Below are 22,723 nucleotides of genomic sequence, written 5' to 3' on the forward strand. Positions count from 1 at the left end.
GGACCAAAACTTAGCCAATGGTAACATAACTTATTTTTTGTAAAATTATTTGAATGGCAAGAGACCCAGTTAAAGTCCAGACCATTTCCAATAGCAATCCAGGGGTGAGAACAAACAGGAATATTGGTTTTAGGATGATTGTTTTTTCATTCAGAATTTTTACTAACTCCAGCAGTTTGAATAAATGTTTGCTGTTTCACAGCTATAGTACAATTAAGAGCTGTAAAAATATGATTTATATACCATTGTGGTTGAAAAGGAATGTAAAAGTTGCTAGCAGTAAAATTAGTGCTACAATTGATGTTGTAAACTTGTAATGGGCCAGGAGACCTCCAGTGTAAGCAGCATCATTAGATGAAAGAGGAGGCTCTGAAGCACCCCAAGTAAGTAGTTCAAAAACAGGAGGATTTAAAATATGGGTCCAATAAACATTATTACCTACGGAAGGCTGACTAAAAAGGAAAAGCCCATAGATTATGAACAGGCATGTTACCTCCAGACCTTAGGAATTTATAGTTACGTGATTTTGGAGTTCTGGAATTGGATTTGTTGTCACATGGTGTCACATGATAGGGGCAAACGGCCTTTGCTGGTATCCAAAGTGCCCATAGGAGAAAGAACAGAAGACCCTCTTCCCCATATTAACAATTTAACAGGTTTTAACTATTGTGGTCCTGTTGGTAGGCGATGGTAGGGCAGTTTGGTCATATCTGAAAGCATAACATTTCAGTTAAATCCTAGGTAAAATAACCAGTGTTTTTAATTGTGTCCTGTTACAAGAACAGATCCTTATCAAACTTATGTTAATAGCTATATTGTTATAAAATGACAACACATGAATAGTTTTTAAATCTTGGAGGGATCAAGTAGAGAGAAAAGTAAATGTTTAGATTTTTGTTCATAAACATATACCTTAGCAAGCTGTTATACCTTAAAATATTTTTTTAAATCTGGAAAACAAAACATTAAGAGAACTAGCAGTGTTTCAAAATAAAGAAATAGTAAAAACCCATAATTTTTAAAAAATCACTTCATTAGTTTTATGTAATTAACTTTTGTTGTTTTGACCTTGGTGAGTAATTTCATGCACCCATCAGTTTCTCTATTAGGATTTTGGAAATTTAGTTTAAAGGTATGACCTCAAAGTTTGTCAGGAAACTGTACCTGTCAGAGTTTTTTCATAAAATATTTGAAGACATAACATCTTAAAATTATAATTGAACCAAGATTATGATTGATAGCATTTTATAAGACATAGATTTTAAGAATTTTACATAATTTTGGAACATATATTTATAAATCTTAGTACTGACAGTGTTTTCCCATATAGTTTAATTTATCAAATAAGCCAATTGGTTTTGAGATATATATATATATATTTATCTCTTTTGAGAAGCTTCAGGGCCCTTGGAACCTCTCAAAGTTAGTTTAAGTTAAAAGGTTGAGTTTTTAGAATTTGGTTTTGGGAAATTTGTTAAGTAAAGGTTTGAAACATTCAATTAGATAAGATCACAAATCATTATAAAAATAAAAGCACAATGACAAAGGATTTCAAAGGCAGAGAGCACAAGAAATTATAATGCGAAAACATGAAATAAGCTTCCTAGGCCAGTTACCTAAAAGACAAAGAAAACCTTTTACAATTTTTTATTAAGAGCTTTTAATTGCTGTTAGGAAATCTGGTTGTTCCATTGCAGGTGAGCAAACTCTAACCCTGCATCAGAATGTCTCTGACATTAATTTTTAGAAAAACTCACACAGTTTTTAAATCCAGTTAATCTTTCTACTGTAAAACCCTTTTAACAAACTTATCTACATAAACCGTTATCATGACTGACTTAGACATTTTATTTTTGTCCTATACTTCCTATTTCTAAATAGCAAGTCATTTTACTCTAGGACAAAAATACACTGTATCAGATGCTTTCTCACATAAAAATTATTTTTCCTTCTCTCTAGCCCCTCCAACCATAACCACATCTCCACAGCCATAGCCTTCCTCAGATCACCTCCTTTTTACATACTTTTTAAAAATCAATGTTAAATTGGCCTAATTTGTCAAAAATATTATATATAGAAAGGTTTTTTTGTATTTTGGTTTTTGGTTTTGGCAGCGGGGGGGGGGGGTTACGACTTAAAAGCTTTTAGCAAAGACAAATGTAGTCCTGTTTGATTAGTAAACCCAGGCAACAATGTGTGTTGATAAGAACATTTTTATACATTTAGATTAGTAAATAGGGGTCCATTTGTCAGAGCAGATTACATAAAGCCCTGTTTGAGTCTCAACTATTTTTTACCAAGTAGATGTTTATGGTTTCCTAGCCAAAAACTTGGTATATTTAGAGGCTTAAAACCAAAAACAAGTTAATAACAAGACATGTGCAAGGCTTTGGGAGAAGCCCAGAAGCCAGATTTCTTACAGCTTTTAGTCCTTAAACTAATTAAACAAGCATTAAACATACCACAAAATGTGTTGACCTAAAAACAAATTTAGGCAAAAGGTTTAAATCAAATTTTGAAAATATATTTATTTTATCAGCAATTTTAGAAAATTAAACTCATGAACTTGAAAAGTATACTTATTTATTTAATGAGTGCACATTATTTATAAGCCAATTTGGTACCATGCAGACAATACAAACACACATAGACATGAACATGTAGACATAACATACATTTACATAAATATACATGTAGACATAAACAGAAACAAGGATTTTATTTAGTTTGTCCAATTAAGCTTTTTCAGTTCCTGGCAAAGATTAAGGTTTATCCTTTTTCAGTGACATGAGCATGTCTTTGTTTTTTGTTAAGGTCTACAATAGGTCTCAAAGCAACTTGACATAAATTCCAAACCATTAGATGAGAAGCCTGAATTGGACCTATTGTATTTTTTAACCATCGACCAATTTGTTCCCAACCCTCAATACTAAGATTTCCTTCTTTAAGGTACTGAGGGCATTGTTGCCTAATAACTAATAATAATTTAATTAGTTGACACTTAAGTACCTTATACCCTGCTGCCTTAAGGAGACATTGAAGTTGTGACCTATATTGAACTTCTCTTTTAGACAGTGAGATACCCATAGCTGGAAGAATAGATAGAAAGCAAAACCTACAGGTGAAACCCTAATTAGACACTGCCACAGGCATGCAATCAAAAGCTGTCTGTGATTCCCTTACTGGGATGCATCTCCCTTACTAGGGACTCCCTTGCCAGGATGTGTCAGACGTCCTTTTCCTCTCCAGTAAGTTGGCAGGTCAGTCTCTGGTCTGTGGGGAACTCCTCACACGGGGCACCACTTTGTTACACTTTCCTCTGTGTAACCGAGACAGAAAAAAGAGAAAGAAAGAATTCACTCAAAGTATCATCAATGAGGCCTGGAGGGACTGCTGCCCATCAGGGGAGCAGCAGCCCTGATTCAAAATCAGCCTTTCTTTTTATTGACAAGACAAGGAAATTTCACAAGAAAAATCAGTTGATTCAATCATCAAAGAAGGACATAAAAACAGGCAGTGTAAAACTAGTAACAGCAGTAAGTTAACAATGTGACATTCCAGAATATAATTTGTAAAGAGTTAGGTCAATTCCCCAACAAACATCTTGTCCTTAGTAAACTTTTTCTTTTTTACATACTTCCTACAGTGATTTCTTTAGCATATTTAAACAGCATTCAAGCATTTTCCTTAACATATCTAAAGAACAATCAATAGGTTAGTCAATAGTCATTCAAGCCAGAATCAAACCAGCAACCTAAAAGAGTCAAAGTACACAATCCCATACCTAAACAGTGATTAGAATCGATTAGATGGCTTTTGCCAAACTTAACTGTGGACTTTTGTCCCCTACTCAAGAGCCTTTAGGCTTATTCATGCATTACCTAAAAATCCTGTTCTAAGATCAAAGGAGAATCAAGATTTCTAACCCGCCACAGGTTTTTAGCTCAATCTGGCTCCCTACACTGAGATCTGGTTTAGTTTTATCAGACTCAGAGACAGAATGCATAGTGGTTACATTTGGGTTTGGGACAGACAGGCTGCATTTGATTTCCAGCTCTGGCACTGCCTAGATATTTAACCTCAGCAATTATTTACAGACTCAGAGCCTCTATTTGCCAATGTATAAAATAAAGCAAATACTACTAGGTACTTTAAGGATTAAATGAGTTAATATATATAAAATCTTAAGTGAATGGATCATAGGGAGGACTGAACAAATATTAACTAATATCATCATCCTTAACCTTATGGTATAGGGCTGATGATGATGTTGGAGGATTAATTATAAGAGATATACAGATGTATATCAATTGTATATAAGTGCTGATAGCTAGATTAGAGATGCAAAAGAATTATGAAGTTAATACAGAAATATGAGAATGTTTATGCTGGTATTTTTGGATGGTTCAACTGTGTTTAAATCCATACCAACCCCTCCCTGATTATTAGGAGTGTTTGAAATCTGTGTGTACACTTAGATTTTCTGTCTGATTATACAGTTTTATTAGGCAAGTAATTGCCATCAAGTTAAGAATGATTGTTTTGTCATAAAAAGACCTTGCCCACAGGTTAGAGGGTGAGTGTGCTATCAGGGTTAGGCCGAGGTGTAAACCCACATGTCACTGATCCCTGGTCAAGGCATAAATAATGTTGCTTTGTAAACATTGAGTCTGAGGAGTTTCAGAGTAGTTTGTGCCAACCGTCAGCACTGTTTGTTGATAACAGTGAGATGGATGATTTGGATCTCCTGATGAGAGCCCCACAGGGCTCTGCTGTTGCGGCTTGTTACGTAGCAGGAATATGTCTAAGTGACCAGCAAAATATAAAAAACACCAGCCAGGACTCCATCCCAGAAGCAAACTGAAATGCTACCAGCTGAGTTTAGAAGATTACCCAGAGAGAATGTATGGTAGGATACTCATTGCTTTAATATTTAATTCCTAGTTAAGCCCTTCAATTCTCACACAGGTACATTATCGAAATCTCAAAATATTGGAGGCAAGAGTCAGTCATAAACATCTCTTATCCTGCTTTTTTCCCAAAACATGTAAAATATGTTTTTGTCATTTGTTTCAGACCCCCTGGTTGTGGAATACAAGGCACTGCTGGTACAACTACCCCTATCAGGTAAGGAGACATTACTGTCTGGGTTTTTACACATGTAGAGCATCTTCCTTAGGTCAATTTCATGATTTCGGGCAGGTCCCAAGAGGTTGGCCAGCCCTCTTGCTTTTTGGCCCCACCCCACTGATCAATGCTGGATATAACCTAGGGAGGAAAAGGATTTGTGTGCTCTTAGTGGAGTTCAGAATCAAAGTCCAATTGCTTTAGCAGATGGAGTAAGCTTGGAAGGTATATCTGCTGGGTCAACAGGTGGATGATTCCTGTTCATAACAGCCGAGCTGCTTCTAATTACTGAGAAAAGTGAACACCTGTTGACAGCACAGGCCTGTCTCAACAGCAAGTGGGAAAGCTCAAGTGTGGAGCTGCAGCAGGCACACTGAGTCTGCTTCACTTTGTGGCTTAGGGGCAGCCTCAAATATATAAATCAAGTACCATTTCCTTGAGCACAGAAAACTAGGCTTGTAACATTATTTCTGCAACAAAAATAAATCATCAGTGAAAATGAGATTAAAGTCATATCCCAGAAAAGGATCATTTTAGGTCCCTGCCCACTGACATACGTTTGCATTTTCCCCTGAATTCAGTAATATTAGCATGTGTTGTTGTGGTCTCCAGATCAGTTAACGTTCTAATATCAAAGCTGCCATCATGTGCTGGCCCGTTAGTTCAGTTGGTTAGAGTGAACCCATGGTCAAGTGTTCGAATCTCCGTACAAGCTAGCCACCAAAAAAAAAAAAGCTGGGAAATTTCTATAATTTCTAGTGCAATTGGGATATGTTATAAAAGAGCAGTAAATGCAGCTGGGTATTTTGGTGACAACATAAAGAGACATACCTTATAATAAACAACTTGGACTTTTTATTTTGACTGGGGTTTTTCTGGGTTACCTGTTTAGAGGCATTTGATCTTTCTGGTATTCATCAGGTTAATGGGGATCAGGCATGCCCTCTGTCTTCCCTATTAAACACAGTGTTGCAACAGTAGGTAGGGATGGCATTGGATACTCCTGGGGCAAGTTCAAGGCTAAGCACATCTTGAAACGGAATTCCAGTTTGCATTTCCATCCCTTTCAAGTAGTTTATTCAGATTAGAAAAGAATGTAAATAAGCAGCAAGACATGGTTAGAGCTGAGCATTCAGGGATATCCGATAGAGACTAAAGCAATGTTGAAACCGATGTATTTTACACAATTATAATTCCCAGGCCCAACTGCTGTTTTACTATCTTAAATACTCGGAATGTTGTCATATAAAGCTCTGTTTGTATCCTGTAATGGTATACTGAGTGGCAAAATCCATATATATCTAAATTTCTATTTATAAAAGTACATTAAAGTCTTCTAGAAACCTTAACTTGAATGTTGGCATGGCAGCTGCTGTAATGCACCGCATTTATGAAGTAAATTCTGTCATATGAAAGACAAATCCATATGAAATGTAATACCTACTCTTCTTCTTAACTATAATGTGGTCCAAAATAACTTTCATGTTTATGGCTGGAGCTGAGAAATTGCTTATTTTGAGAAAGATGAGTTGCTAGAGCTGTGGCCCACGATGCAACTGTGGACTGTTTCACAGACAGCAATGTAGATTCAACATGCAAGTTTGAGGATCTGGTAGATACAGTTATGTTTAAAAAGAGGAAACATCACTGATATGGAAGGAAAGATGTCATATGTGGGGATTCAGATCAAGACGGCCTTCTACTGGTAAGACATCACTGCTTAATGGTGAATAATTCAGCATACAGCTCCCAAAATCTAGGACAAATTCATGATCTCTTGTAGGAACAGTAATCATCCTTGATAGACACCATATGCTAATAAAAAAAAATAGCTGCTTGCTTTTTTTGTGTGCGAGAAAAAAAATTAAACAGTATATAGCTATTATGTATGTAATTAGAACACTGTGTGTGTAATCATGTCTATGTAAATATATAGACTACAGGTCAGAGTCAGTCTCAAGCTGTAAGAGCACTTTTAAAGATTGAGTATGCTCATGAAACATTATGTCTTTAGCATTATATATTAAGTAATTGAACAGATTTTGGATGAAAAAGTAGTAGTCTACTTCAGTTTTATTAAGGACACACTACTGCTTGTGTATGAGTATGTATGTATCATTTGCATAAATAATAATTTGTATGTACATGTGTGTATTTTAAGATTAAAATAATGTAAAATTGCATTCAGCTGAACCTTGTACAACTTGTTATAAGGAGCCCAAGTTGGGCATGAGAAGCCCTAATGTGATGGTCACAGGGCTTCATTAGCTGTGAGACTTGGGTTCAGCCTTTTAACCTGGATTAACTGTCAGTAGTTTCCTGTCAACTGTACAATCTAGATCTAGAATGATAGCACTAACTTTATAGGATTTTTATGAATGAGTGAGCTTTGTCAACTGCAAAGCACTTCACGAATATAGTAATTATTATATCGTGATACTCTTTTATGAATGCTCCAGTCTCAAGATGTGATTTAACTTGTCCTCATAACCCCTCTAGGGCATCTTCCCAGGTGGTGATGCTGGGAGTAAGAGAAGGAATCTCATTGAAACTACAATTTAACTTTAGCTCAAAGGCTCTTGAAGCCAGGGCCCTATTTTCTAGACTTCCTTGCTGCCAAATAACCCATCTCTCATTGTTAATGCCTTCAGATTTTAAAAGGAAAGTTCAGTGGGAAATATTTTCTCCCCAGGGCAATGCTGAGCTTGATTAAAAACATTGGTGCTTGTCTCAGTCAGTTCAGGCTGCTATAACAGAATACCATAAGAGATTATGTCCCTTCCTGTAAGAACACTAATCCCATTCATAAGGGCTTTACTCTCATGACCTAATTACCTCCCCAAAGCCCTCCCTCCAAATTCCATCACATTGGGTATTAGGCTTCAACATCCGAATATTGGGAGGACACAACATTCGGTCATTAGCAGTGCTCACTGATGCTTGGAGTTTGGAGCTTAGGATTGCTGGTTGGAGAGTATCCTGTCCCATTGTGCATTTTGTTCCCAAAAATTTATGAGAGGGACAACTACATTTTTTGGTTCCCATGCTTAGAGCTGGAAGTTGAGTGCCAGCTTCTCAGGAAAGTCATTCGTTCTGCTATTGGTGTACAATGCATTTACGTTTCAATTGTATTTATTATATATAGCATTACCTCATGTATAGGGGTATGGACTAGTTTGTGTGATGTTTTGAAGGTTTCTCATTCATTCTGATAAAGCAAGACATTTTTTTATCTCTAAGAAACATTTTTAAATTTATTTTTTGAATTGAAACATAATTGGTTGTACTATTTATGGGGTCCAGAGTTGACTGTCAGTATTTGTGTACAGTTATATCATGATCAAATCAATATTATTAGCCTGTTCATCATTACAAATCATAACTGTTCTTTGTCCCTTACCCAATTACTCCCTAACCCCCTGCCCCCCCACTTTGATGAAGCAAAACATTTTATTGCAACTCAGTAAAACAATTAAAAGTAACTCACCAAAAATGTTTTGTAAAAACAATTTTGTTTTTATGGATTTATGTGTAAAATAAATACTCCTGATTTCCATTGCCTCTCTCAGCCTCTCCCCATCCCCGAGCTTCCAAAGCAGTTTAAAGCAGGTATTACCCCCATTTTACAAATAAGTAAACTAAGGGCCAAGTTTTATAACTACTAAGCTGTGGAGTTGGGACTTGATCCCTGATTTTCTGTCTGGGTGCCTAGTCTGGTATCTCTTGGCCATCTCTCTATCCCTCTAATCTTTTAATAAATATATTTGAATAGTTCTTGATATTTGCAAGGTACTGAACATTTCCTTTCATAACAAGAAAGCTTTCTGATTAATGCAGAACTTGAAACTATCCCTCAGTGACCCAGACAGCATTCCAGTTTCTGTCACCCACCTTCCTTGTCCCTGTACTGTAGAATCTCACAGCAGTTGTCCAGGGTTATTCTTTGTGTGTATGTATTAGAATTTTTTTTTTCAGGTTGCCTAAAAGTTCTTGCAGATACTTGTTTCAAATACCGAATAATTAATTGGGTCCCCAGATGTTCATGGTGATTGATGCTTTATGGTTTGGAGATGAAATGAAAGGAATGCCATTGAGCATGGATTAGAGGCATCCTTCAAAGCCCCATTATGTCACTTTTCAGCACTGAGCTTGAGATGTTTGTGATACAAACTGGATTCCCTATTAACTATCAATCTTTCCTTTTTTGTTTCATCCTCAGCCACTCACAACTGACCTTCACTACTATTACATCTTGGAGCTGTCGTTTTATTGGTCTTTAATGTTTTCCCAGTTCACTGACATCAAAAGAAAGGTAAGAGTGGTTATGTCATAAAATGTTTGCAAACATGAGTCTTTGATCCTTGGCAGGTGGGTGTAGAGTCTCAAAGGCACTCACCTCTCTTCTGGCAGTGCTTATGTTAGCACTACTTTCTACATTATTACAGAAAGTTCTCTACCTTTGTTTATGCTGTTTTGTATTTTGTTCCTATTGTCTGTTTACTCTTCTGCCAAAACCCAGTGTTCTTTTCTCTGTGAAAAAATATAGCATGAATCCTGACAGCAGTAATTTTCTCTTAGTCTGATTCCCAAGTCTCTCTGTTCTCCAAATTAAATAAAAAGTAAAAATTTTATTTTTATCTCCTGGGAGACAGTAAAATAATAATCAGCCCAACAGAATGAATTCCCCAGTTAAAGGGTTATCTAGTATCAGAATATGTCACAGAAATGCAACTAAATGAACTGTCATCTAGTTTTCACCCCTCCGCTCCACTGGAATCACTTTTGCTGAGAGTACCCATGACCTCCTAAGTATTAAATCCACTCACTCCAGCTTCCATCTTACCAGCTTCTTGACAGAAATGGCACTTTTGGCTATTCATTGCTTATTTTTTCCATGATTCCATTTTCTCAAGATTCTCATATTTGGATCAATCGTCCAAAGTGGTTTTGCTGTCCTCCATCTTAATGCCATGTGCTCTACATATTTGCGTGCACTAGAGTTCTGGACCTGGATTACAGGATATCATCTCCCCAATGATCAAACTTATACTTCCTAACACTTCCAACCATAACCTATATGCCAGTAACTCCCAAATGTTTTTCTTCTGCCCCAAACCCTGCCGGTGACTAGAATATACCCTGTTTTCCCCTTCTTACCAAATAAGACGTAGCCCAAAAGTAACCTCTTCTTTGAAGTCTTATTTAAATTCTCTCAAGATTGACCACTGCTTCATCTGTGTTTAGTTTACAAGTGTCCTACAGTTACCAAATTGTATTTTTAACAGTGTGGTGAAATGACTCTGCCCCTTTACTGGACATGGACATTGAAGAGCAGTGTCTTAGTCCAAAAAGGTCCCACCTCCTAATATTTATTGTCACTTTGGGTGTTAGGATTTCAACCTACAAATTTTGGGAGAATGCAAACATTTACTCCATAGTAAGCAAGATATGTTTATTTCTACACCCCTCATGACTATCAATGCACCTGCTCATGGTGGGGATCAGTAAGTTTAGGGTGAATGAATAAATAGACTCAGTTTCTTTGCAAGCGGGACTGTACATTAATTATGATGGGGCACAATAATGGATCATTTCTTGGTTAGACCAGTAATCTGCTAAATTGAAAAGTGCTATCCGAGCAGCACTTGAAAAGCATTTAGGAGTCTGTAGGCCCCTTTTTCCAGGAATACTCCTTCCACCATCCTACAGCTTACTTGGCTGGCAAAAAGCTACCTTTCCTGACTTGTGTGGCTGTAAGGCCTGAATATGGCATATGTCATCTTCTTCTCAGAAGTAGAATGGAGTACCTTGATGGTATCCGTCAAGGCTAGCTTAAGCATAGCAGGTAAATCATTGACTCCCATAATTTGTGGTTCCCTTATTCATTGCATCAAACAGGCTTAGTCAGTTTCTACAAACGTTTAAAGATCCTTTAGTGATGGTATGCCCGCTGAGTCTCCTCTGTCTTACGTGAGGAGCCTTCTTCATTCATGTAGTCAGTACAGGTTGAGTATCCCTTATCCAAAATGCCTAGAAACAGAAGTGTTCTGGACTTTGGATTTTTCGGACTTTGGAATATTCAAAGAGTACATACCAGTTGAGCATTTCTAATCTGCAAATCTAAAATCCAAAATGCTCCAATAGCATTTCCTTTGAACATCATGTCAGCACTCAAAAAGTTGCAGATTGTGGAGCATTTCAGGTTTCAGATTTTTGTAGTAGGGATGCTCAACCTGTACTTGTAGACTGATTTTCATCTATGTGCTGGACTCATATTGCATCTTCTTTTTTTTCTTTCTTTCTTTTCTTTTCTTTCTTTCTTTTTTTTTTTTTTGAGGAGCCCTTTTGTTCAGGTAGGCACCCAAAACAGTTATATAACAAAGAGAGAAATAGAACATTCTTCCCTTTTTTTTTTTTTCTTAACTTGGGAAAATTGATGCACTGTAACTTTGTGTAAATTTATCAAGTCTGTGCCATGTGGGAATGAATTAGAGCCCAAGTATACCAAGCAAAATCCTGTGATTACTCTCAGACATGTGCACAATTCTTGCCTCGCCTTGCCATGCTCTTGGCCTTAGAGATAATAAGACTTTCACAACTCTTTGCCGTTTTATTGGTTCCTATTCTAGCGAGATATTGTTATTCCAAACATCACCTAGTCCCCTCTACTTGCTGGAGCTTTCTTATCGTGTGCGTAATATGTCTTACCAGTAAGCTAACAGGATTCAGGGAGTCTTCAGTGCTTTAAGCCAAATGACCATTATCTCAGTAGTTTTTGTAGATAGACTACTTTCAAGGATTGAAGTATATCCTTTTGTATGACTTTAACATATTTAGCATCAGTGTAGAAAACACCTGTTAAAAGGATAATTTCACAGTGAAGTTTGTGAAATTGACCTAGGCCTATATATATTGTCAATGTATAAAAGTTAATTATATATATATTTTTTCTAGTCATCACCAATAGCTTGTTTTAGATGTCTGGCATTTTACTCTTCTTCTGTTGGTCAGAGTACTTCTGCACATTCCTGGTGCAGTTGGCTTATTCTTGTTTCTTTCACAAAATGGGAATTTGGCTACTACCAGACATGCTGATTACTTGGCCCACGTTTAGTAAGGAAGGCCTTTCCCTCTGCTGCCGTCTGTCATTAGTGAGCTGCAGGCCTTGCTTTCCACCTTCGCATCTTGCTGTCTGGCCCTGTGGGTCCTTGGTGGGCCTGTCCTCATTACAACACAAGGAGGACCTGCTGTTCCAGCCATCAGTGAGGATTTATGGTATGTTCTGGCTGCCAGATACACTCCCCACCTTTTATATCAGAGCTGCTAACTAAACCTTCTAAAGATGCCTGCTTCTTAATTAGGTAATAGAGATGTTTGAAGACACCCGTTGGCAATATAGTATGGAAACCAACTCTAATGGCTATTCATGAGTTCCTTAATAGAAGGGTTATCAAAATGTTTCGTAGGCTCCCCTATTAAATGACAGTGAGCTCGGATGGCCATTTTCAAATAAGAAACAGGATTTATAAACCTTTGATCCAAATGGATGCCTCAGACTCTTAGAATCAGTACTTTAAATGAAGTTTAGAAATCACTTTTTTCAACTTAATGTGCTCATAAATCTTTTAAAAATGGCTTTTATATTTACAAACTGTCCTCCCCTTTTTTGCCATCTTTTAAAAAAGTTACTCTGTTTTCATATAGATCCTGGAGTTTAAAAATGAGGGTAGAACCTTTTATCCCATGATGACAGCACATTGCCTCTCTCTTGATCATTTCCAGAATTGGTACTTATGTGGTCAGTGATAAGAAATACTATTACTCTTCCCAGAGGGAAGGGACTAGCAAAGACATAATGGACTTGGCTATATTCTATTATATGCTACAAAGATGTGTAAATCTATTTGAAGATTTTTTATTAGCTTTTTTTTCTTTCTTCCCTCTATTTCTCTTTCCTACCCTCCCTTCCTTCTCTCTTCCTTTCTTTTTTCCTCCTTTTGTTTAAAAAAAAAAAATTAAGGTATTTTCTTAAAACAATGGGTGTATTCTTGGTATTCAACATTGTTTGAAACATCTTTTATTACTCAAAGCTTAATTTCTATCCTTTAGCACCTGTTCACAGTGAGCATTTCTCCTGCACTTCAAAATTTTCCAAGGAACCTAATAAATATTCTTGTGTTGGAGCTCAGAACAGCTTGCTTACATCTAAACCCTATGTCCCTTTTAACTAAGATGTTGTTTGGCTTGAAGGCCTGGGCCCTTGGCCAATGAGTCCTGCTTGTGTTCAGAGTCCTTCTCGGGAAAGCATCCTTGGCAGGGTTCCAAGACCCAGCTGGTCAAGTCAACTTGTTGCTCTTTTAGTCTTTAACCTGAGCGACACTATATCTTATAAAAGATTTTTTTTTTTTAATTTTTTTTTTATAAAAGATTTCTGACAGAGAGAGGTATAATGATTAAGTTTAGCAAGAAACTTATTGATGGGCTTATGTTTGCCCTTTGCTAGCTTTTTGCAGAGAATAACCAGCATCCCTCACTGTGAGTGCTTTAGCTGTCTTTTGGGGCCCTGCCATGGTCCAGATCTTTCCTGCCTCAGTTTGTTTTAGGGTACAGGAAAAAGCATGCTTTCATCTTCTTACAAGGAAGCAGTATGGCATAGAATTAAATGAAATAATGTACGTAAAACCATCTAGTACAATGTTTGACAAATACAGCTTAGAACAGCACCTGGCTCATAATGACCAAAATTTTGTTGAATCAAACCTAGTGTTAAAACAAACAACCCGAAGCTGGTCATCACAGATTTTTGTATTTTTGGTCAATTAAAATTAACAAAATAATAATGAAGAAGAACTAACTTAAGGTTTCCAACCTTGTATACTTTTTCTAGTAAGGAAAATTTTAAAAACACCTACCATTTATCACCATTAATTCATAAAGGAAAGCACATTTTAACAGAAAAGGAGAAAGGACATCTTGTGATAAAGGACAATCCTTTAAATTTAGCTTTATGAAAAAGTCCTTATTTTTCTCATTTTGTCCTAGACTAGGAAAAATATTGCTATGGGCAGTATGGCTTGGAGGTTAAGGGCCTGGGCTCTGAGTCTGTCTGCTCACCCAGCTGTCTGCCCACTCCTAATTTGGTGTGACCTTGAGCAAGTTACTTTACCTCTCTGATCCAAAGAATGGAATTTATATAACCTACCTCATGGGAATGTTGTGAGTGTAAATAAGTAATACATGTACTTAGAACAGTTCCTGGCACATCATAAATACTCAGTAAATGTTAGCTATTGCTGTAGTCCTTAATGCAGTCACCACTTACTGCCAGCTGTCTACCCTCAGGCACATCTAGGATTGTGCTTCTCAGCCAGCACCGTCTCACTCCCTCTTGTGGTTGGGTGGGGCCATGTGACTAGTAGACTGTGAACAGGATTGATATGAGTCACTTCTGGGCTGAATTAACTGCAGGTGAGAGACCGTCTAGAGCTCTAGTATAGTGATTGGTAACATTGGAGATGGAGTCTCCTCCATCCACCTGGGTCCCTGAGTGACTCAGGCCAGCAGACCCCCTCCTTCACCCCCAACGGGTAGTGATTAAGAAATAAGCCTTTGTTTTAAACCACTGAGGTTTTAAGGGCTTTGTAAGTTGCACTTGAGAATGCCCTTGATAAAGCAGTAAAAAATGCCATATTAATTTTATTAAATCTCTATTCTTCAGTACACATTGGAAAAAAATATTTCATGTGATCAAATGGGAAGTAGGTAGGCATAACGTACTTCTGCTGCATCATAACACACATTGTTGTCTCAAGAATCATGTGCAGTTCTTTGTGTTGTGAGCTGAAGTAGCTGCTTTTTTTTTTCTTTAATAGAATACTGTTTTCACTTGAAAGAATGATTGACAAACTATGGTTATTCTGTTTTATGTATTTGGCAGGTGTTTTCTTAAAAATGCACAAACTGAACTTGTCAAATTGTTTCAAGAAAAGCAATCAACATTGTCAATGATAAAACTCAAGCTTCCAAGCAAAAATTAGATCTTTAGAAAGTTTATGTCCATCGGTGAGAGCTTGATAGTGTCTCAATCCTTAAAGACTTTTCTGATGAGATCAATAGTGATACTAACAAGTGCAATTAAAAAAAAATTCTGTGACAAAATATATTATTAACTTAATGAACCAATATTATCCAAATGACTAATGCATGATGTTGTAAAATTATGCATAAGTGAAAGATCCATTCAAAGGGCAAGACAGACCAAAGGGTTTTAATGTAACAGAATATGAAAAGTTTATGGATATGGTTTTAGATTCCACATTGCAACTAACCTTTAACAATATCTGACTTGACAAGTTTTGGTGCAGCGTCAAATAAGAATATCCATAACTATCCAAAAAAGCTTTTAAGATATATCTCCCTTTCCCAACTATATTTCTGTGTGATACTGGACTTTCATCACATACTTAACCAAAGCAACATATGGCAACAAATTGAATGCTTACACAGTTATGAGAATCCAACTCTCTTGTATTAAGCCAGACATTAAAGAGATTTTCGATAATGTGAAATAAGGCCACTTTTCTCACCAATTTTTTTTCATTATTTTGGAAATATTTTTTGTAAAAATATTTAATATATAATGGAGTTTTTAATTTAAAATAAATTAATATGTTTTAAATGTTTTTTAAATTTCCCAGTTTTAATATCTAATATGGTAAATACTGATATAACCCATATAAACAAATATGAGAGTACTTCAAAATGTTCATGGAAAGATTCCTTGAATCTTTCTTTTAATTAGTATTATCTTTTAATTCTATTTTTCCACGGACTTTTTTAAGTACTCTTGTACTGTTTGTTGTCCTCAATAATTTTAAGACATATAAAAGGGTTCTGAGACCAAAATGTGTGGTAACTGCTGGTCTAGGTTATTTTTTAATCTTTCCTGATAATATGACTCCAGGTAGCCCCTCAGATCATATCAGCATGTCCTTGCTTTGCTTGAAAAGCTAAAATCAGACCAGATGACATCTGATCGTCCTGAGAGGGATGGAGAATGATGTGTAACCTCAGTGCTCCTACTTGGAGACACAGACGGCCACTTTAACCTTCCTTTCACAGAAGCACAAAGTTGCTCTTTTGTCTCTCTGCTTATGATTGGAATCAAAATATTCTGCCCTTGAAGTCTAGGTTTCTTCGGGGCAGATATTCCCGACTCTTAGGCCTCCGTCTTCTTTTTCACTACTGTGTCTTCAGAATATAAGCAGGGAAGAAGAGGAAGCTTATTTTAATAAGCTACCATCTGTGATCAAAGCATTTCAGCCCTGCGCTGCGTGCAGGCTGGCAGAAGAACAATAGAACACTATTGTCTGGAGGAGGAGTGTTTTATGGGGCGATTTTATGTGATTTTATTCAAAGGCTGCCTTAACTAGTGGCTTACTCCGGCAATCAGATGTCCAAGTGTCCTGCCAAAGGAGAGAGGATCTTAAGCATAGTTAGATCTCACAGTCAGATGATGGGCCACTTGGCAGCCCTGAAGTTGTCACGTGCTCAGCCATATACTGCTGTTCAGGGTGCAGGAGAGTGACAGCCAGAGCTGCCTTTCAGTTTGCTGCAAAGGGCTACAACATTGGTACATTTCAGAGAGACCCACACCCCAGGACCCACACAGTGCTGTTGGCCTAGGGCTCTAGATCTTTAGGTCTAGGGCCTCAGGAGACCCGTGCTCTTTCAGGAAGTGCCATTGGCCCTTGGGAGGTTCCACCTTCAGGGGGGAATTTTCAGTCATTCAGTTTCCTCTGGGAAGCTTCTCTCAAACATCCTAGGAGTCTTGGGAAAACATCTACTTTGGTTTATTATTGCTCTGTCTCCCAGGAGTCATGAACTCCCTCAGTTCCTTTCCCCATAAATATAAACAAACCCATTCTTATATCCTTCCTTTTGGTCTGCTAAGAAGACCTTCTACTCAGGGCTAATCCTTCCACTCAAAGCTAATCCTTGTACCTTTGCTTTGATCCCCCATCTCTTCCTGTCTTCTGGGAGTGGACCTTGTTCCATGTGTTAGTCTTACTTACATGTGTTTTCTAAAGTGTTCACTCTACTGCGTCCTTCCTCTCGGTCTTTCCTCGTATGTGTGTTTCTGAGAAGCAGCCTGCTGTAGTAGTTAGCAGCCCAGCTCTGGAGCTACTGAACTGGATTCAGATCTGGCTCTAGCCTATCCTCATTGTGCAACTTTGGGAAAACTATGTAGCGTCTGTGTACCACGTTTTTTACATAAAATGTAGTTCAAAGTAGTGCTTGGTTTACGGGGTGGTGGTTAAAAATAAAGCAATGTCAGACAGAGCCTGTGACACAAGAGAATTAATAGGCAAACTGGAGGGTAGATAGGAGTTCACCAGGCAGTCAAGGTGGAGTGGGGCTTGGAAAAAAGAGGAGGGAAAGACACATGCATTCCAGCCAGAAAAATCTGCATGGCCAGAGGTCTGCATGGAGACAAGAAGAAACTTCTAGTAAATTCTGCAGGTAGAGTTCTGGGTATTTGTGAGGGTTAGGGAGTGGGCAGCTCAGGCAGCTGAAGGAAGGGGAGTTAGAAGAAAGAAGAAAAGGCTGATAAGAGTAATGACTTCCCCTGAACCCCCCTGACAACATACAGTACCATCCCAACCTGGCGGACTTGAAAAAGACTTTTTCCATCTTCTATCTAAAGCACAAAATTGAGTCCTTGATTGCTCATTGTGATTTGGGGCCTCAAGACCTTCATGGTAAAAATGAAGGTGATGGCTTTTGAGTCTTTGGATATTTCTGATTTTGGTTGAGCACAGTCTGCCCCCTACTGATCACTCTGGATGTTTTCAACCCAAATGAGTTTACTTGATAACATAAAATATTGCCATCACCTTTGTCTCCAGGGATTATTGGAAAAAATGGAGAGCTTAGTCTGCTAACCCTTGCATCACTTAAGACGGATATTTTGAGTATATTCTTAATGTCTCAAAAGTGACCTTTCTCTGGTAAAAGCTGTACAGACTAGTGTGACTGGGCCAAGGATAATTTAAATAAAGCCCAGAAGGTGTATATAAAGGCCTTTGACTCCAGGAGCTTGTGATTTGGCAAGGCTTGTCGTGACAGAGAACTTCTGAAGACATAAAGTTCAATGAGAAAAAAGACACATATGTATAATTAAGAAAAATATCGGGGCCGGCCCGGTGGCGCACTGGATAGTGCGCCGCTTGGGAAGCGCGGCGGCGCTCCCGTCCGAGGGTTCGGATCCCACGTACAGACCGGCTCCCGCTCACTGGCTGAGCGAGGCGCGGGAGCAACGCCGAGGCTTGCGATCCCGTCGCCGGTCCCCGGTCCAGTACGGGGGCAACACTGAGGGTTGTGATCCGTTGCCGGACACGGAAAAAAAGACAAAAAAAAAAAAAGAAAAATATCTACATCATTTGAAAGCAGAGTGCATATGGAGAATGTGGTTTTGGTGGCAGGAGGAAGGAAAACATGAAGGACTCCAGAGCATTGCAAATCAAGCTTCATGCTCTGGCCAGGCCCAGTCATGTGGTGATAGAAACCATGGAAGGGAATAAGTGTCACTATCTTATTCTTTTATCTTATACAAATAAAATTTTATTGCATCCTTTTCCACAGTAATAAAATCAATTAAAGATTAAATATTAACTAAATAATTCACAGCAGAGAAGATTATGAGTTCTTGATCTTGAAATAGGACCATAAATGTTGCACAAGAGAAAGATTAGGTAAACACTGCTTATGTGGCAGTTCTTTATTTCATTTATATATGTTTCCGGAAGCTATAAATGGCACTTCTAGCAGTAGAGAAAGTAATACTGAATCCAAACAGACAACTCTTGCTTTCAGAAGCCTGTGAAGAAACTCCTGGCTTTTCCAGTTATCTTGAAGTTGTAGTTATAATTGATCGTGAGAATTTTAATGGTGATATCTGAAAGAACTCTTTCTTTATAGTTTATCAGAACTTTGAGAGTAATATTTAATGGGTTATTTCAGAATAACTGTGAAAATTAAATCTCTTACACATTCTTTTTCAGAAGAAAATGTGGTGAAGTTGGCCATGAGACTGTGCAACTGCCACATCTCAGATTACATGACTAAGTTTCCCATAGTATGTCCTTTGATGTGACTCTAAGGAGTCATGAAACTTTTTTGTAAAGGGCCAGATAATAAATATTTTAAACTTGTGGGACATGTTCTCTCTGTCGCAACTACTCAACTCTACCACTGTAGCAAGAAAGCTGTCCTAGGTAACAAGTAATCAAACGGGCCTGGCAGTGTTCCAGTAAAACTTTATTCACAAACACAAATCTGGCCCTCTGGCCTTTTGCCTGTCTCTGTCTAAAGTTGAATAACCTTAAAGAGAGATACAATAATCATAATAATTCATTGAACTTTCAAAAGTAGAGAACAGAACTGAGGACACCAGCAATGGGAAAGGGGGAGGGTGACAGGGGTTAGAGAGAAATTGGTAAAGGATCACAGAAAATGATTACATTGTGTAATGCTGAATATACTAATTATCCTGATTTGAGCATCACATATTACACACAGGTATGGATATTTAACACTGTGTCCTACAAGCAATTATGTTTCAATTTTTAAAAAAAAGTGGAATAACCTGATGTGTATATTTGGTGAACAGCAGGGTTGTCAGATTTGATAATGGCTAGTAGAGATACTTAAATCATACCGGTACACATTTTAAAAACATTTTGATAGTAGCCATAGTAAATTCAAAGTCCATAACCAATTAATTTTTTTGGCATTTCATGTTTTTAGAATGATGTTTGTGTGTGACATTTATCTCCCTCAAGGACCTAAATCTGTATATATTTAGTTCAGAGGGAGAAAAATCTGATCTATTGGGAAAAAGTGCTGAAATAAATTTGACTCCCGATTTAGTGTGAATGAGGCTATATTCACAGATTGAGTTTTAGAGGAGGAATAATTGACTCATTCCTGCCAGGACTCCTCCACTTTGTAACTGAACAAACATTTCCCAAAGAAGCTGTACTTTTCCTTTCCTTTCCAAATTTTCTTGTGAATATTTGTCCTAGGGTGTATAGGCTATACCTGAGAATAAAAGTGAATTCTAGTTATAGTTTTTGAATAGCCATATTATTTGAAATATCTTTCTTTATATGGTTCATTTACCCAACTGTATTTTATAGTCAGCCAGAATCCAAGGCCAGTTAAACAACCAGATTAAATTGTGGGAGATTGCAGATACCCAAACTTTGGTATTTGCATACTTTATGTGAACTCTTCACTTCATGCACTGGTAAGAGAAAGTCGTAATTTTCCTCAGATTGCCTAATGTGGGGCAACTCATAATCAACTGATTTCCATAAATCACCCTAAATATACTTTAGTTTTAGTCATCATCTCAAGACTTAGTTTTTTAGTCTCATTCCTGTGTTTGGTTTGGTTGTTTTTTAACCATATTGTTAAAGCTTTAGAACTTGTGCTGCTAATTATTTTAGAAACGTTCTTAAAGCAGCTAATTATAATGTTATGAATTTCTAGTACTATATTTCATTTTTGCTTTAATGACTGTTATTTTGTGATTTATTTTTAATATAATACATTAGTTTTAAATATTAAGATTTGCTAATACATTATTTTGGAGTTTTTTGGTTTTTTCTTTGTTTTTTAATACATTTTATATATATTCATGCTACATGTTAGTTACCCATCTCCAAAAGTTGAGAAGCTATTATATTTTTATATTTCCTAATGGAAAAACTATTGAACTCTGATTATTCCCGGCATATGTAAGTTTTGTTGAAATCCTCACTGTCTCCATCTGTTTATTTGTTCTGGAATGGAGATGGAGCCTGAGTGGCCACTCTCCTAGCATGTTGCCAATTTGCATGCTTGAAGTCCTCTTCCTACATAGCCGTGCTGCTCCCAGCATTCAGAGTTTTACCTCCAGTTTGCAAAATCCCAAGTGAAAAGAAAGGAAAACTGTTTATTTTTGCTTTCTAGAAAGAAGAGCATATTACTCTGTTAAAAGTCATTCAACTTTCTATGTGCCTCAGAGGTTCAAATAAAGAAACTTTTTAAAAAAAATCTATATATGTATGTAAGAGACGTACATATGTATTCTACTATATAGAATTAATATTAATATTTCTGTGATTACTGTGCTTTCCATAAGTGAGATTTCTATTACTGTACTTGCCATAAATGAGATCAGCTTTAAGCTGTGCTGCTCTCCTTTTCCTTCTGTTTCTTAGAGAGTTTGGAAATCTTTTGATTGGGTAGTCTGGTGGCGTTAATTGCCTGCTTTCTATTCATACAATTTATATTACAAGTTTATTAATTATATTTACTCATTTTATTAAATTTTAAAAGCTAATACATGTCATTTGCATCTGAGAGAGAAGAGTCTTTTCTTTGCCATGCACTTTAGAAGTATATCATATTCTCCACCATCTGTGCATATCAAAATCAGTCTTCAATTAAAATCTTGGTCTTTTTATTCCTTTTATGAGGAGGCTTACTAATATTTTTCTTTACTCAGTTGTAAAGATTATTCCTGAAAGAGACTGCATAAAATTATTCATATTTTACCCAGCAAATGAGAATTTAGGGAACAAATTTCTTTTTTTTCTGGTGCGTGCGTGTGTGTGTGTGTGTGTGTGTGTGTGTTTTAAGTGAGAAATTAGTGAATTTCGTTTCCATAAAGGCATGTGCATCAAGATGTGATGCCTTCTAATGACAGAGCATGATTTTGAAGACTCTCTACAGCCTGAACATTGTGAAGGGAGCTCAGTCATGTAGAACCTCAGACTTAGGTCTTAATGAAAGGTTGGTCCCTCTGGCCTTTTAAAGCTAATATTTTACTGTGCATAAAATTCCCCTGCAGAACTGAATTAAAGATTCTCATTTTAACAGTTGAGAATAGAGCCCAGGTAGCTGGAATTTTACATGTACTGAGAAGTTTCTCATGTAGAAGCTACACAGAACAGACTGTTCTAGGTTCCCTTAATGCTATTTGGAAATGTAATAAGGAAAAGACTTCATTATCTTACCAGCTTTTGATATTAAAATGGATGGCTCTTCCTTGAACTCCTTCATTTCAGACTTATTCTAATCAAGTTTGAGTCAAGACCACATCTGATTTTTTTTTTTTTCCTGTCTCTGATAGTTAGCATAGGAGAAGCGACTGAAATAAAGGATGAGGTCAGAGTAAATATCAGCCAGGGAACATAGAAGGAGCACTTGGTCATGGCTATGAATATGTCCAGAGCAATATGGCAGCACAGCAGGAGGTGGGGACACCGCGGAGGCAGGTTTCCAGGCCATTCTGTTTTGAATACGGGCTTTGGGATCAGTCTTCAATCTGAGGGCCAACACAAAATCACAATTTCTCTACTCAGTTGCTACTACAGAAAATAAAAGAAAACATTTCCAACCTAGAATGCTAATGTTCTTTCAGCCATGCCTGTTTCCACATACACACTAATCACTTTCAGCAGTTACAAATATGAGGATGGAAGTTTTCCATCCTGCAATGATAAAATCCAAATTGACAGTGTGTTTAAAAACTGTTATTTGGACT

At 37.2% G+C, this 22,723-nt stretch overlaps 1 protein-coding gene across 4 annotated transcripts in view; it reads left to right on the top strand.

The window, feature by feature from the left end:
- The window catches only part of CERS6 (ceramide synthase 6), a 286,287-nt gene that overhangs the window by 202,144 nt on the left and 61,420 nt on the right, over positions 1–22,723 (top strand). For all 4 annotated transcript variants that reach the window (XM_008589359.1, XM_008589294.1, XM_008589425.1 and 1 more), the window contains exons 5-6: positions 5,077–5,127; positions 9,347–9,439. In XM_008589359.1, coding sequence (XP_008587581.1) covers positions 5,077–5,127; positions 9,347–9,439 — 144 coding nt within the window. The remainder of the gene's footprint in view (positions 1–5,076; positions 5,128–9,346; positions 9,440–22,723) is intronic.

The sequence above is a fragment of the Galeopterus variegatus genome, unplaced genomic scaffold (assembly GCF_000696425.1).
Source record: "Galeopterus variegatus unplaced genomic scaffold, G_variegatus-3.0.2 Scaffold12, whole genome shotgun sequence".
Lineage (NCBI taxonomy): Eukaryota > Metazoa > Chordata > Mammalia > Dermoptera > Cynocephalidae > Galeopterus > Galeopterus variegatus.